We start from the raw sequence: 16,951 nt of genomic DNA on the forward strand, positions 1-16,951 counted from the left end.
TTATTATGCAGCAGCAGTGGGAACAGTGATGGTGCGGGTGCTATAGTTTTCCACTCGCGTCTTTTGTCTCCCCGTGAGAGATGACTGTCGTTGTGAGCTCAGGCTTTTTAGAGTGAAAATCTACATTCATACCTCGTCAGTCAATATTACCGCGCCGGTGGTTAAGAAATTTGGCTGGTGAGACCGAATACCAAGTTGAGCGTTCATCTACGGACTGTTCTTGGCTCTCTGCCTTGTGTTTTCGGCTGAGCGGCTCGTAGGTGGAATGCATGAGGTGATCTCCCGAAAGGAATACCACTCATTCAAGGCGACAGGAGAACATAGTGGTTGCTAAAAGAATTCTGCTCTCCAAACTGCTCTATTCACGTGCAGTGAAAGGAAAAAAAAAGAGCCTGCGAAAACATTCGCGCAAAAGTTAATCCCAACGCACCTGCTTCCTGTTCCTATTTGGTAAAAAAAAATGATGCAGGCCTTCACTGAAGTGTTTTTCACATATTCACTGCGCATAAAATTCTGGATTCTAAGGTATGGGCACCAGAGAGGACATCCACCTTGTTTTGACGTCGGATAACTTCCGTGTGTTCTGCTTGGACTCATGGACGCTAGATAGCACCTCGTTTACAATAGTTTATAAGCTGATAAGGCATAATAATTGACAAAACAAAAGCGAGAGATGGCACGTTAAATGTCTGCATCGCAGGGAAATTTTTCGGCGTCTTTGTTTTCGCATCTTTGCATGACCGTGATGCAGGCACTCCGCGTAGCTGGAGGTTACAAGAGTCCGTGAACGTGAGAAGTTTTTATCTTTTTGTCTTGTTTCCGTGATGATTCCGGCACGTATAGATTTTGTTTCTGGATTCGTGTGTTACGAACGAGCGAATAATGTGGATTCCTGAGAGCGGAGGTTTTCCACAGCTTGAGGCAGTTCAGTGTCGCCGACGGAAAATGCCATGCTGCCGTTCGCCGGAAAGATTGCGTTATCCTAGCGGCCCCTTCTCGTACCGCCGGGGAAGTGCGCATTTGTAAAGCCAGTGCTGATAGCCCCGTCAACGACCGATAGTAGACGCTCACCGCGGGGGTAGTACGGTGCTCATGCATGCGCCTCATGCAAAGGGTTGTTACAGTCTCTCCTGTTTCCTTTGCTGCTCAGAAGGAAAATGAAGCAACACCTTCTTTGTATTATTTATGCCGTTCTGGGTTCACGCCGTCGAATCTATGTGCGTCATGCGGGAACGTTGAATCCTTAGATAATTTCATCCTCTACTGCCGGCGGTTTGCACGGCAGAGAATTAAGTATTTGCAAATTACTCTCGCTAAATTAGGGCTGCCGTTTACTCTTCCCGTCCTCCTCTCCTTCGGTGCAACCGTAATAGGGCATGCCCTTAGGCAGGTATGTGAGCTTCTTCACAGGTATGTTATTGAAACCGGGAGATTTTTGTGCTAACTTTTCGTTGCCTTTACTTTTCTCTAAAAACTAATTTATTCCTGATTATTGCTTTAAAATTTATTTCAACCCTCACCGCTTTGTTTCCTCGATTTTCATTCCGATTTCCTCAAGATCTCTCAAAATTCGTTTTCACAGATTCCTCTATTTATATTTAGGATTTATTGCGGGTGGTACAGCGCAAACTAGACGACAGACAAAAACAAGACAACACAGACGAGCGTTTTTGTCCGTCGTCGAGTTTCAGCTGTACCACCCACAATGAATTATTACCAACTTGCCCAGCTGTACATCTTTCTTCTTATATTTATGAGTCGCCTGAGATAAACCTGGATGAATTTTTTTCCCGTTTAGACCTGCACCAAACCCTGGCCAATCGCCCACCGTGCACATGTGCCATCGCTTTTGAGGCGACAACGGCAACCTTAGTGCTATCATGCTTTTGATTTCTCGCTGTTTCTGTCCGATTCAAAAATTCATCAATGATCTGACGTCAGTGCTTCCGAAGGATTCGAATAATTCATGTATTATTATTTACTAAGAAACGTTCCCAGTTTTGTCGTAACGTTAACCGAGAAATATGCTTTCATGCACCTAAAATATATGGCTTTTATATTTAAACTTTCACAGTGTTGCGTCTTGATAAGTCCGGCGAATTACTTACCTGCGCGTAAGGCCCTCACTCATGCGGACGTACGTACCTGGTTCGAGTCTGCACGACAAATTTTCTGATCAGCCCAATTAAGAAGCGGACAGTTTCTAAGTTTTCTAAAGCACCTTCTCGCGCACCTTTTGTGAAACGGCCTACTGCGGTTATCGTGCGTTCGTGCAAGATGTCTCGAGCTACGGCATCGGTAGCGCACACCATGCGGTTTTCTTCAGTTATTGCAGCTAGGCAGGAATCCTTTGCTACTGATCGCGCATTTAGGCGGTGCTTACCTTCTGCCAAACAAAAACAATGCATTCTTTGACTGTGAGCGATAAGGCTAGTGGGAAGGGACAGGAAGATAGTACTTTTTAGAATCTAAGGATTACGCACGCACTTATCCCTGCTAAACGGCGTTAAAAATGACTACTTCAGGTTAAGAAAACCAACTGAAAGTCATGCACACTGCCCCGCTTAAGATGCGACATTGGAGAATTAAAAACAACAATTATTCGAAGTGTGACCTTTTCTTTACTTGTTCACGCCGTAATGTATTGCCAGCGGGGGGCCGAATAAGCTCGACTACTAAGAGCTGGTCACGGCTAAATTTCCTATTGCTGCTGTGTCAGCGTATTGACCTGAAGGCTCGATGTCCAAGCACACTAAGCAATACTTCCCCGAATCTCTGCCTCCTGCGTCCGTTGGGAAATTCAGCTCTGTGTCTGATATGGTCAGTTCTTATCTGCCAACCCACTTTCGTCGCCCAGCTCTCGCGATGGCCAAAGCTCCTTAGCGCGTTGACACCGCTTAATATGCGCATTCGTTGTCAGTTGCTAGCATAGCGCGCGCAAGTAACTGCCGCCCCATTTACTCGGGGCACTCTCGCCTCAGTGGCGTAAAACAGAGGTCCGAATTAAAGCGGCGCATTAGCGCAAACAGGACGTGTTTGGCGAGAAGATAAGCCGCTCATTCGAATCCCTTCTCCAAACAGCAAACGCCGCGCGCCTATCGCAGATACGCCGGGAGGAGCGTTGTGCGTACCGGCTCGAAGCAGGCCAGCTCTCCCGCGAGCCCCCTCCCGCTCCCCTTGTCGCAAGGCGAGCAGCAGCGGTGGGGGGAGGGGGGGGAGAGACCTCCGTAATGGGCCTTCAATAACTAAAGCCCAGCGTGGCGGCCAGTGGCCGAGCTGCGCAGCGCGACCGCTGGTTACTGGCGCTGCATCGGCAGCGGTCGGCGCGCCAATCTATGGCGGAAACCGCAGGGGGTTCCGGCCGCGACTTTGTTGCGGCCTGCGGCAGCGACCTTGAGCGGGCCAACGGGGCGCTGTTTGGCCACACATCCGGCGTGAGCGCGCCGCGTGGCAAATGGCGCACGCGTGCGTGCACGCGCGCGGATCGATGTCCGCGCGAGCGGCGTGATCACCGGAGGGGACGCTGGGGTACTTGACCGGAAATGACGCTTCCCCGTCGGCCGCGTTGTCTTCCGGCTGCCCCCCCTTCCCACGCGCTACCTCTTGTTCTTGCGTGGCATGGCTCGACGATCTGTCCATCAGCTGAGCGCCCGGCGCGTTTCCATAGCGGGCCGGAAGCGTCGCGGCGATAAAACGCCGCCGTTACGCTGAATGGGTTCGCGCCGAGGCCGATGCTGTGCTGCTCGGCTGTAGCGGTCGCACTGACGCGACGACGCGATTATGGGAGCGCGCGGCTGCGGCGGGTGTTTTCGACGTGGCTGACCTTGCGAAATGTGCCGGTGGCTATTGTGAGGGGACAAACAATCCTTCGGTCGCGGAGAGCACAATGCGCAGTGCAGGGTTTTCAATGAGGCCCCCTGAAAGCCACGCTCACAATGGCAGGAGCCGTGTATCTAGCCCCCCTTCCTCTGTCGTTTGCCGGAAGAGACTTCCATTGCGGCATCAGGTTACGTCGGAGTGGCCGCATCATCACGGTCTGAGTATTGCGCTATCATTGCAGTTTATGAGTGCGAATGCGTTTCCTGATTGTTGCACGGTGATTACAGATGCGGTGGAGGCTGAGCGTAGAAGGAGGTCCCTCTTGTAAGACAAACAGCTTGGAAGAAGAAAAACAGTGCGTGTTGTTCTTTTGCTAGGATCAGTACACAAGTCGTCTCTGTACTCAGATGTACGCAATAATATATCCTGTCTGAGCCTCTGAAAGGCACCTATTGGCTGAAGTGCACCCTTGGTAATTCTTCGAATCGAAGTACTGTTGAAATATTACAAAAGGTGACCACTTTAGGTCCAACTTGCTCGGATAAAGAGCTCTACCGTTGCTTATATTGGCGAAAAAACCGAACAAAATTATTAAGGATAGCTGGCTCGTTGGGCAAGTTGGTACTTCATTTTTTTTCCATCGTCAAACAGCACGCACGCACACACACACAAAAAAACACATGGATACTAAGATAGAACGACACGGAAAAGAGCAATCTTTTCCGTGTCGTTCTTTCTTAGTGTCTGTGTTTGTTTTTGTTTTTTTGCGCTATTTGACAATGGAAAAAATTCTCGCATAGTGCCACATTGGTTGATAATTGCGACATAGAAATGCCAGGATTTGTCAAATCAACACCCTAGGAATAGTGAAAATACTTTTATATTTCGAAGGTGCACGGGACATAAGAAATTGGGTTAGGGAAAATGTATTTTTGCTGGAGGCAAAATCTTTCAACATGAAAATGGCGGAGGACGCTACACAGCTTACTTTTATGGCCAGTGTTATTTACTGTGTTCGCTAAGTGGCCTAAGAAGCCACCCCATTTGCAGTCAGAAGGATGCTCATTGCTCATTGCATGCTGATCGGATGCTCAGTGGATGCTCATTTCAGCGAAAGTGATTGTCATTGCTAGGCATAGCACGCTCTCAGGAAAAGCTCCGAGTTCGCTTTGTGCACCTTGCAGGGTTAAACACGCTGCGCCGCTCGCTGCTAACCAGCGAGAGTCGTTTGAAAGACTGAGAGGAAACAAGATTTTTACACTATTTTCATTTGTTCTATTGCACCCACGGCCTCCAGTTTAATTTTTGTTTTTTAGAGCGGTGGGTTGGCAGCATTGTCGCAAGGCGCTTTCATTTTTTTTTTTGCCATCGCTGACGATGACTGTTCGGGTACAGCGATCAAAGTTACTTTGCTCGGTTACGCGGGTTTCCTAAAACCAAAGGGGTAAATCTAATTTTGGCCAATATTATATCGCAGAGCCATCCTTGTGAACATAAATGCAATAATTTTGGTAGTCCTATTGCATTCCTCCTAAGCGCTATTTTCGACCAGGTATCCGTGCAGTGTCTTTCAAGTTTACAACATGTGGAGGAGCTTTGCGTTTTCGGCGTAGCCTAATGGGCGAACGGGCGGTCCGCCGTATAACACCGCATAAAGGCGCCTAAAGTTCTCTGTGGTCTAGCTTTTTCGTCAGTGATGCGAGGGTTTTCTCGCAAGTTTTTTTTTTTTTTGCGGCGCTGACTAAAGTGCAGAGCTTGGCGCCGTACAGGAGCTACGAAAGATTTTTCGTGAATGACCAAAGCCGGGAAAAGCGCTTAGGGAAAATGGCGAGTTGATGTCCGAGCGGAGCACAAGTTTTCTGCGCACAGAAGGCGACAAAACGAGATTTCAACGCCGGATGCTCAGATGCAAACTGTGCTTTGTGTGAAAGACCGTTCGGGTGTAGCGTACACTCCTAGCCTTCGAGGTACACGCAGATTGAAAGATTTCCAGTCCCCAAGCGGGACTACGGTGAGGTTTTCCTCGATAGCTTTATGATGACGCAACTTTGAGTACACGGTGTGAGCAACCCTTACTACGACCGAAGGGGAAGAAGAAAAAAAAAATCAGGGGGCCAAACACTCGAGTGCGTCGGGGATTTGCTCCGCACGCCGAACACAAACACGCCACTCGAAAACCGTGGATACCGGAAAGCAATGAAAACATGCTCCACATGGCCGGCCGGCGTGAAGTGGGACCCTGAACGTCGCGCCGACCGCCGATATCCTTCTTCTGAACCCAGTCCCGTCTCTGAGCCCCTTTCGCCGCTGCGTAGCGGCCGGCTTTATTTTCCAGCTCAGTGTGCACTGCACTCCGCGTTTGAGGGAACGCGCGGAGCGCTCTCTTCTCTTTTTTCCACTCCTTTTTTTTGCATTGATTCGTGTTTACTAGCTCAAGGCTTCCAAGCGCGTTCATGAATTCATCATGAGGTAAAGATGCAAGCTGAGATAAATCGATGTGTTTTCTTTTTTATGCGCCGTGATATAATAAACAAAGAGTTCGCTTGACAGAAAACGTCTACGCCATCCTTTGTGCTAAGTTCACAGTTCACGTTAAATTATGACGAAACCTTTCGGTATATTCAGCCGTTTACTATCGCGTGCGAAGTCCAAAATGCATGAATGACTGATACGAGTAACACTTGCTGCTGGGCCACTTGGGACATTCCTTGGTATACGAAGTTAGCTCCGCACAGAGCGAACTCAAGAAAAAGAAAAAAAAGGAGGTCCCTTGCTCCTTTCTTGTGTTCGTCCTGTGTTGCGCTAACTTCATATGCCAAAAAATGCTTGAGGCATTTTCGAAGCTAACTCGCACACAACACACACAGCCTTGTTCCTGGCAACTGTGGGGAGGTTGCCATTCGAACCTGCGGACACTGAACTTGATGAAAATCCTTAGAAAATCCTTAGAAATCCTTAGAATTTCGGCATTGATTGAGGGATAGAAGCGTTGAAGCTTCAAAAATGGCTCCTCTTCGTGAACCATACACTTGAAAACATTCACAGCACAGATAACTGGTCAGTAGGCCGTTGCCCTTCGTTGGGGCAGTCAGAACGTCATCCGTACGACATCCCACCACAAGCACAGTGGTTACACGGTTACGGGAACGTGAAGCTGCATTGATTTCAAAAATGTACGGCGCAAAGCGCGTACCACTGTCCTGAAGGTGAAGGAGTCTTGCTTGCTTCTGCAACATCACCTCGTCTCATACAAAGCTTTAGCTAGCAAGACCGGAGCTCACTGTCACGTCTGTTATTCGAACGCGAGGTAATTTTTAAAGCAAGCTGGAGTCTCCTTTGTCGGATATATCGCTTTATGTTGACTCAGCCGTAACGCAAGTCCTTTAATTGAAACGTCTCATTCGAAGCCATAGTCCGTTCTGCGCAATACGAAGGGCGGACTGCCTCTAAACCTACTGGAAGAGCACAACAAAGCGTGCATACAGTCCTGTACTGACTTATCGTCCAGGCCCTGTGGTGGTGTGGTGGCTGTTGTAAGCGACAATGCCTGCTGGGTTTTGTTTAACGTTTAATTCTTGGAAATAATTTTGGTTTCTTTATCGTGCTATTTTCTACGCCAGTCTGGCAGATCTGCTGCGAGTTTTAGTTCCTGCGCAGACTTTGTAGGATGCGTTTCGCCTTCGTATTCTAAATTTTTTTTTATATAGACCCATATTGCCAGTAGAGAAAGCCAGTTTTTAGCTTTCCTTATAAAATACTGAAAGCCAATTTTTATCCTTCCTTATAACTCTTTACCTCCCAGATGCGCTTCTTTTATTTACCAGTAACGAGGTGCACCATAAACATAACCAGTACCAGACCGTGCAAGCTTCCCTATCAAACTTGCTTGAATAATATCTGCAAAGTAATCCTTGAAATTTCTCCAGCAAGCGCTCATTTTATGCAAATATCGCCTGGAAAATCTCGAGCTGAGAGAGCAAATCTTCCGAGCTGTAAACCAAGGGAGGGAGCTGTATCTCGCGCACTCAGGCGGGGAATGTTTGCTCAAGCGACGCCTGGCGCAAAGCTTCGCAACTGAAAATGCGGGTTTCTCAAGCCCTACACTTCATCATGAATGCATAGTTGCACCGTCAGTCGCCTCTTTCCTCACCGGTGGCGAAAAAGGCCCGAAGGCTTTAGCCGCGGTTGCAACTATTATCGGCGTTAATACAAAACGGAGATAACGGTTGCATCAGCGCTATAGCGGAGGCGCTTTCCTGCCGTTGTCTTCAACCAGCGGTCCTAATCATTATGCGAGGAGACCTGGCACTGGCGTTGCGCACTCGGAGTGAAATGACGGGCCGCGGTCGCCCGGCTGTGGATGACGTTGGCATGGACTGGCCGAACAGCTTCGGTCTCGCGGTGTATGCTTCATACTCCATGGACATAGCACGAATCAACGGTCGGACGCTTGGCGTGCATATTTTGACGCGCGGGTGTTTTGGGTATGTGATTGTTTAACTGTTTCTTTTCCAACCGCCATTCATTATCTTTGTCTGATTTCGATCTCGCCAGTGCTGTTCTTTTGACGTGATCGTATCTTTGGCCGGTGCTGACGCCTGTGCATTCTGTCAGGGACAGGAAGCTGTGTCTACCGAATTGCTGACAGTAGGTAGCGAATACAGGTTCCTTTGTTGATTTATTCACGACCGACTCTAGCTGCTTCGCCCAATGCGCAAGGCGGTGTGAGAACTTTGAAGAAATGATTTATGCGCAAGAGAGCATGTGCAGAATTTCACAGCGGGATCCAATACATTTTTCAACAGTTGACTCGTTGGCTAGCGACAAGTGGGCTGTCTTAACGCGAACTGTGCGCGCCTTACACGCCGTGTACGAAAAAGCACCTGCCAGTCGCTGCAGCGGGCCTTACGTTGATTTTGTAGGTTGCTTTCACAGCTTGATCTTTCTGTCGTAATGAGGATATATCACTTCACGAAATCAGCGATTTTTTTTTTGCTACTGGCTTCGCATATTTAGAACACCGCTCTGCTCAAACACGTCATGATATGGTGCGAAAACTGTAATCTGTTGTACAAGGCGCCGAACTTGGGGTGCTGCTGCAAAACTTTATCTGAAAACAAAGCCGCCGCACTGGCTGAGTGGTTATGGCACTCGGCTGCCGGCCCGAATGACGCGGGTTCGATCCCGGCCGCGGCCGTCGAATTTCGATGGAGGTGAAATTCTAGAGGCCCGTGTACTGTGCGATGTCAGTGCACGTTAAAGAACCCCAGGTGGTCGATATTCCCGGAGCCCTTTACTGCGGCATCTCTCATAGCCTGAGTCGTTTTGGGACGTTAAACCCCCATAAACTAAACAACACAATCACCTGAAAACAAGACAATGTGAATTTACCTCCTGCCTCAGCAATTTCACGATTAGTGCATTTCCTCATCATTATGTTACTTGCACATTTGTTTCTTTCAATGTTCTGCACTGTTTCTTTGTTTTAATGAGACTTTAAGCAACTACTTCAAGTTTTTTAAGTGTGCTTCACGGCGCTGGCCTGGACACACAGCTGGCGATCGAGCATGCAGTGTCTGAACAGCCATGACCTCTAATCAGCGCTGCAACGCACATACTTTAGCGGATGACATGATACACGCGCGTTTAGTGGGTTACCGTTTTTTAATGAAACGCGAAGGGGGCAGCCGGTACACAAAGAGCAAGACGAAATTATTCCATTTGAGGGAGGCTGAGGGTTTGAATGATTAGTGAGGTCAACTTTATTTAACATCACTGAGATGTCGGGAGCACTGCCAAAAAGCCTATTGAATGGCTTGACGAAGGGTCTGCGCCAAGGCTGTACAGAACTCGGCCACCTTCAGCATAATAAAAAAAGAAAGCATTTCGCTTGCACATCAACAGTGGTATTTTCACAAATTTGACAGCAACAACGGGAAAATAAGGCAAACTAGCGGGTAAAAACAAGGAAAATACATGCAATGTACAGAAAACAGATTTTGCAGCAATACACAACTTGTGCAGGACTCTATAGAAGATGCACTTTACAGGCTACAAATTTTCTGGTGTTTTAAAAAATACTGGTAAATTAAAGCCGATCATCTGACGTTCATAATTCGTTCGTGTTTGCGGAATGTGGAAATGATCGTGGATGCGCCTGCCATAGCTGTGGGACTACTGCTCCAGCCTGAGTATTGCTTTGAAATACACGGCTAGATTATCAGAGGCTGTCCTATAGCGTCTTAATAAAGCACGTTTATATAGTTGCGGTATTGAAATCACGTGCAGTGTCTGGAAAAAAAAATGTATCTGTGGGTGCGTCGCGGGAAACGTTGGCTGTTATTATGAGGGCTCGTTTTTGTAGTTTGTGAAGTTTGCTGGTATTTGAGAAGTTAATCGCGCCCCGCACCTAAAAACAGTAACTAATGATGGAAGGGAATATTGAGTGGTAGACAATTTCTTTCATACTGCGGAAAAAGTATAGTCTGGATAAAATACCAACGACATTATATAGTTTGTTTATCGCAAGCTCTATATGCTTATTCCAAGACAAATGCTAATTGAAATACACTCTAGGGTTTTTAACATCGGTACCAAGTTAAGTTTTAGTTGAACCCCTGACAGAAAGAAATGTCTGAAAGTTCAGAGAGCTTGTTTCTGGGCCCGAAAAGCACTCCTTTGGTTTTGTTAGTATTAATTACCAAAGGAATTTTGTCCATTTTCTTGCGCAGCGAGATGAGATATGTGAGTTGATTGGAAGAAAAAAAAAAGACTGGTATCACGTAGTCCAGAGTTCGACGAAAACTCGTCTGGCGAGGAAAAGATGGCATTATGAAAAACCTTATAGTGAAGACTGGTATCATCGGCATATATTATAAATGTGCATTTCTTGTTTAGACTAATGGCATCATTTAATTATAGGTTAACCAACAGTGGATCCAAAATGCTGCCTTAAGAGACACCAGCTCGTACAGAGATTTGACATAAGAAAACTCGTTATATATCTTTACCTGCTGTCAACGGGAGGCTAAGGCTGGTTGATTTGAAGGAAAACGCCCCGAAAATCATGGATGTCGAGTTTGGTTATTGAAGTGTCATTATTGTTCCGGTTTATAAATATACCCAGATTAAGCTCTCTGTTTTCAAACGATTCTAAAATAAATTCTTTGTGTAGAGGAAGGGCGCTCTTCGACGATATACCTTACCTGAAACCATGCTAGCATGACGCTGTTGGGTTATGTTTTTCACTGAAATCTGTGATCCGTTCAGACGTTGCCTTTCCTAAGCATTTGGAAAAGACGGAAAGGATCGGTATGGTACGATAATCTGCAACGTCATTTCTGTCGCCGCCTTCATGGATAATAGAGACTCGCTCCTTGCATGCACTGGGGAAGTACTCCTTTCTGTAGGCAAATGTTAAATATATATTCCAATACTAGGCTGGCGAGATCAATGACTTATTTGAAAGGTTGTACTGGAAATCATCTACATTGCGAGAATTGCTATTTGTAGGGTTGTAAAGCAACCTTCAATTGCATAATTATCTGTCGGTGGCAGACACGTACTGGGAACCATGGGAACAAAGTATTCGTTAACATTCACAGCGCAAGACGAACACGGACACGAGGGGAGACACCACAAAGCGCCGTCCTTTTTGCCGCACTATTTACATGCTCTAGACGTACGTCACTTCTATCGAACACCGAGTACACAGCTTCCTCTGCTCTCGCTTTATACATGACCTCCGAAAGCACCACAAAGCCCCCTTCCTTGTCGGCGGTAAGGAGTGCTAAGGAATTATCCCGCAAATAAGAGACAGTTCTCTGGATGGGCAATCTATGAGGCTGGATTTTACACCGAGATATAACATCTACACCCTCCGAGAGGCATCTCCCATCCTCCGACCCAGAGGCAAGACTTGACACCTGCCTCACCATGGCCAAACGTTCCGCGGTTGTCTTCCTTGGCTCCACAGCAAACTTGGGTCCGCAGCTGAGCACTTGTCGCACATAAGACGGTAGCTGGACATCACCGACGATGTGGACAGTATTCCCGTGAACCGGCACCCTTGGTGGAAGCATCCTGCGAAGCGAAGGAAGCGCTTGTTGCCATAGAAATTCCGTCGTCCTGTCAACTTCGAGGGAGAGTCTCCGCCAACGGAAAGCAGCGCTCGCAGGGCTCACGCCTGAGGCAGACCACAACCGAAAACGGCCAGTTTTTTTTTCCGATAACCTGTCATTACTTTGAGTGATCGTAGTACAGTTTTGTACGTCTCTTGGAGGGTTTAAAATATCGTTAATTTACTTCCACACGGGGCCACTTCTTTTTATTGTATTACAGTTAATTATTTTATTCATGCAGTCCTTCTTGGCTTGGCGGAGGAATGATCTTACCTGATTTCGGTACGTTTTCAAAGCAACGAGCTCACCGAAGCGAGATGACAGAAAACGGTTGCGCAGCTTGTTTTTTTTTTTTATCGTTTGGAAACAGTCTCTGTTGTTTCAGGGTTCACGGGCTTTTATTGGCCTTTTGGCACTTTTTTTTGGGAAAGCACACGACATATATTGTTTTAATGACTGTTATAAAGACCTCATACGCTCTATCTGGACCCTTAATTTTATACACACACTCACAGGACAAAACACTAAGCTTGTCTCGGAACACTTCCAACTTATCCGCATTTATCGTTCGGTGTGTTTGAAGTATTGGCTTCTCTCGTAGACGTTGTTTTGGGTAGGCAGTGAAAAGAAAAACTGTAAAATGATCGCTCACTTGAGCGAAAATTACTCCACAATGGGCCGGTGCATCCTGAACATTGGGGATGAAAACATTAATAGATGAGGCTGTCTGCATCCGTGTTGACTCTGGGATGACCTTTCGAAAACCGTTGCAGTCCGCAACCGTTGTTAATTCGCGCTGTTCATAAGACGAGGCTAAGGAATCTATGCTGATGCCACCACTTAATATTAAATTCAGCTTATTCTCAGTAATACAGGACAGGAAATCATCAATAAACGAAGGAAAAAGACGCATTTCCATCGGGAGTATGGTAAACCAGTGAATGAATGAATGAAAAACTTTATTGGTTCCTTTAGGAAGTAGTAGCGGTAGAGGGCGAAGTCTTCGTCTTGAAGCTTGGGTCCTCCTTGGCCGTGGGTGGGCCCCTAGTCCAGGGCTCCACTGAGTCGGGCCACCTCGCTTGCGTGTGCTATGAGGGCCCTTTGGACCCCTAGCTCGCAGCTGGTGAGCCGGCTCTCCCATTGCTCCGCACTTGGTGTTTTGTGTTTGTGGAATGCTTGATTTCTTCCGCACTCCCATGTGACATGATATAGTGTTGGTTTTGCTCCGCACCGCGGACAGTTGGCGCTATACTGTGTGGGGAACATCTTGCTTAATATGTATAAGTTTTGGAAGGAGCCTGTTTGCAGTCTTCGCCATCCTGTGGCTTCCTCCTTGGATAATGCTTTATGTGGTGGGGGGTATTGGAATCTTAGCCCCTTATATAGGTTTAATAATTCTGAATAGCTGTCCCCGCAATTAATCTGGGGCCCCTCCGGGGTTAATGACGTTCCTGCTCGGCTGGTCATTCCTCGAGCTAGGTTGTCTGCCCCTTCGTTGCCCCTGATCCCTGCGTGACTCGGTATCCAGATTATGTTGTGTATTGGTCGTCCCTCAGGGAGCAGAGCTCTACTGAGGATCTTGAGTGCCGTGCTGCTAATTCTGCCTCTAGTATAGTTCCGGCACACCTCTTGTGAATCCGTTAAGATGTTAAGGGATCTCCCTGTCCTATATCCTTCATTCGCTGCCAGGGCGACAGCAATCTCCTCTGCCTCCGTTATGTTAGATACTTCGGCTGTAAATTAGTGAAAACACGTTTGAGCCGCGCCATTAAGACAGTATCTCATAATCATCGAGTACCAGTGAGAAGCGAGGAATGACGCAGCCATTAAAATATTTCTGTAATATTAACGTTAAGCCATCTCTTGCTTTACTAATTAGATTCTCTGCATGTGTATTATCATATCCAAGTCTCTAAATTTCACCGTCATCCCGATATCATGATTCTGGTATCATTACTCCATCAAATATGAATTTGAGCGATTTAAGAAAGGAAAAGACTGTCTTTTTTGTCCTCACTTTTAAAGCGCGATGACCGCTATTCGACAGTGGAGTCGAAGCGTTTTTGCATTCTTTTCTGTCCAGTTAACAATTTTTTTTTTAGTTCGCGCTTCATCTGACGTCGATAAGAGGCACCGTGACCGACGTGTTGTGGCGAAATCGCACGACGGCGGTACGTGGGAACGGCTGGTTGTCTCGGGAGAGCCTTCACCGCCCCGAGAAAGCAGGTCAGGGGAGCGTTTAAGACAGCCTTCTCCCTTTTCCAGCGGCGCTCGATTGGGCGACGCCCGGCTGCCTGTCGTCTTTTGCAGCGAGCCAAGGGAGCGGCCCCGTGCTCGAGGAAGCGCAGCTCTGACTAATTGCTCTCTTCCCGCGGTGGCGGGCAGCGCTCGGAAGACCGGATGGAGCCGTCGCACCCACTCAGGGAACCGCTAGACCAAAACATCGGACGTTAGCACGTCGCTCCAGCGCCGCCGGTGACACGAAGGCGCCGATATGGAGAGTCGAAAAATCCCGCGTTCCGCTCGCTGGACGCATCTCGACGGGTTCGCTGCTCCCAACTTGCCATTATTAAAGTACTTCAACGGTATAGAGCCCGAGAGTGCGCCAGAAAGAAACATTGTATCCTATAGCTTTCGCCCGAGCGCCTTCTGTGGACGAGTACTTTCGGAGTGTGGGAGAACAGCTGGTGAAGGCTTATTGAGTGACTTCACGTTCGTACTGCCCACTTAAAGCGTGAAGGCACCTCATTAGCGTCCTTCGCTGTGTGCGTTTGCCGTACAGCTCCTGCTCACGGAATGGACTTGCAAGCACGTCAAACCTAAGCGTCCCATGTCAACACCTCTGAAACGGCATTCCCCATCTTTTGAAGCGTGCAGGCAAGGTGGAGTTGAATGGGGTAAGCAGGCCCTTTCATTGAGTTCAATGCATTCTTCAACGCTATTACAACAGGCAAGCTTGGGGGCTTGGGTACCCTTATGACCGAAACAAACTCCTGACGCCTAATGACTTGGCGCGATTCGCTGCGAGCTAGGGCAGTTAGGCGTGCAATGTCTTGAAGATACCGATGAGCGCAAAGCGCTAGAGTTGCATTTCATGCTTCCAGCTCAAAGCTGTCGAATGAGGGTCGCCTCCGGTCATCCCTAAGCTTCTAACCGTCCGCTCTGTGCCTCACCCATGTATCGGAGTGTGTCGGGCAACAAAGATGCACAAAAGAGAAACCAGGAGCAACGCCCGTAACTACCCGTAAAGCTGGGCCCTGCACCTTGTTGTGCCCTATAACTAGCATTATTGCGATGAAGTTTTAATGCGTTACCGTTCTGGAGCTCTGAGCGAAAGTGCTTCCATTTAGCAGTTTCTTGAAGTTTCTTTTTCGGCGGAGGATGAGGATGATATGTTGACTACGCGTGCCATGAAAGCGTGCCTAAGAAACCATCCTTGTTTGGGAAAATTTCAATAGCTTATCGCGTACGCCTATATTTTCAGGCTAACCGCTCGGACTTCGTTGGTGAAAAGCAAATATGGACAGTGCGGTTCAGTGCGTACGGAATAGATATAGCTAATTTTATAGCTATTGTCAATAAGCGAGAAAGAAATAACGGCGTTAATCGACCAAAGAAGTGTATCTATCCTCTAATATCAGTAAATTTGCTCAGATTTGTTAACAACGTGAATGCGCAAATGTACCGGTGCTTAGGAATTATTTTTACTGCGGCTTAGAAATCGGAAGTTCATCAAGAGGTCGCGCGTCTAAATGAAATTTACTTACAAAGGAAGAACCGTATGCATCTCACTTATACTCGAGGAGTTTTGTTAACAAAGTGATGACTGCTAACAAAGTGATGTCTTTCATATCACTTACTATTCCTATCCACAACCGTATTCGTATCTAGCACAAAGCGCCGAGATTTTCTGATAACGGCACTTCGTCCTCCCCACCTCCCCGAAAGCTTTATGCGGTGCTCTTGGCAAGCCTTAATTTACGCTACCAAATTACTGTCCAAGATAGTCACATGAGTGAAGACGAAGTCAGATCAGATCAAGTATATTTCATACGAAGGTTAGAATTGGACATTACAGAAATATATAACGCTTCGTAATTACATTTTGTTCGCGAAGTAACGTGTCAAACATTCCTGCAATATTGTCGAGGACGCTTACATGTTAGGCCATAAAGTACTTTAGTAAGTACAAGAAGTCACTCTTTATTTTAGATTCAAGCAGAGTTATTTTTGAATATACCGTCTTGCACAGCGATAGTTGCAAAGGGCTCGGCAGTGTTCTGCTTTCCCACAACTAGTACGACATTTTAAAAAGAGAAGTACTGAAAAATTTTCCTTGATTAAGGCGAGGGGGAAAGTTAAGCGCTGCACTTGCGGCATAGAGCATCAGCGAGCTGAACACACGCATCCTACAGATACGGCTGCCGAAAGGCTAGGAGCAGCCGACGATGGTCGGGTGGCCCGCCGTATACAGCGAGAGCTTCTGTCCGAGTGGTTGCGCCAACGTCGAAGTCACATCCATTGCGCCAGCGACGCAACGCCCGCCGATAGGCGTCGCCAAGACAGGCGCGGGGGATCAGTGAAAGGAGTTTTGCCGTCGGGCGGCGTAATTCCTCATCCGCATTGTCGGCAGTGACACGCAGGGACGCTCGTCCGGCGACGGCGTGTGTGGAGGGTGAGGGGGCGACAAACCGAAAGGTCCCCTGCTCTCCTCGCCAATGCGCCCGTCCGGAGTGCTGTGTCATGTCCTCCTGGCCATTGTTATAGAACGCCACTCGCCACTCTCGCGTGGAGGGTCACTTTTCGCACCGCCTGTGAAAGAAGAAAAAGTTAAGAACATCGTGCGCCTGCGCGCGCATTTACGCGTCCGAGAGTCGTTCGCGCATGCCGGCCAGCGTTCTCTCGCTCTGGAGCGCACGCCTGCGTCATTTTTGCGGGGGCGTTTGTTAATTGCGCTTAGCGGGCGAGAGGTTCGCTTTGCGGCGGCGGAAGCGAGGGCCAGTGATGGCTGG

At 47.8% G+C, this 16,951-nt stretch overlaps 1 protein-coding gene across 1 annotated transcript in view; it reads left to right on the top strand.

Moving 5' to 3' along the window:
• Positions 1-8,146: 8,146 nt before the first annotated feature.
• Positions 8,147-16,951, top strand: part of LOC144101219 (uncharacterized) — a 337,728-nt gene continuing 328,923 nt past the window's right edge. Inside the window, exon 1 of the mRNA XM_077634326.1 lies at positions 8,147-8,303. Within this exon, the coding sequence (XP_077490452.1) occupies positions 8,152-8,303 (152 nt within the window). The 5' untranslated portion in view covers positions 8,147-8,151. The remainder of the gene's footprint in view (positions 8,304-16,951) is intronic.

This window comes from Amblyomma americanum, chromosome 1 (assembly GCF_052857255.1).
Source record: "Amblyomma americanum isolate KBUSLIRL-KWMA chromosome 1, ASM5285725v1, whole genome shotgun sequence".
NCBI classification, from domain to species: Eukaryota; Metazoa; Arthropoda; class Arachnida; order Ixodida; family Ixodidae; genus Amblyomma; species Amblyomma americanum.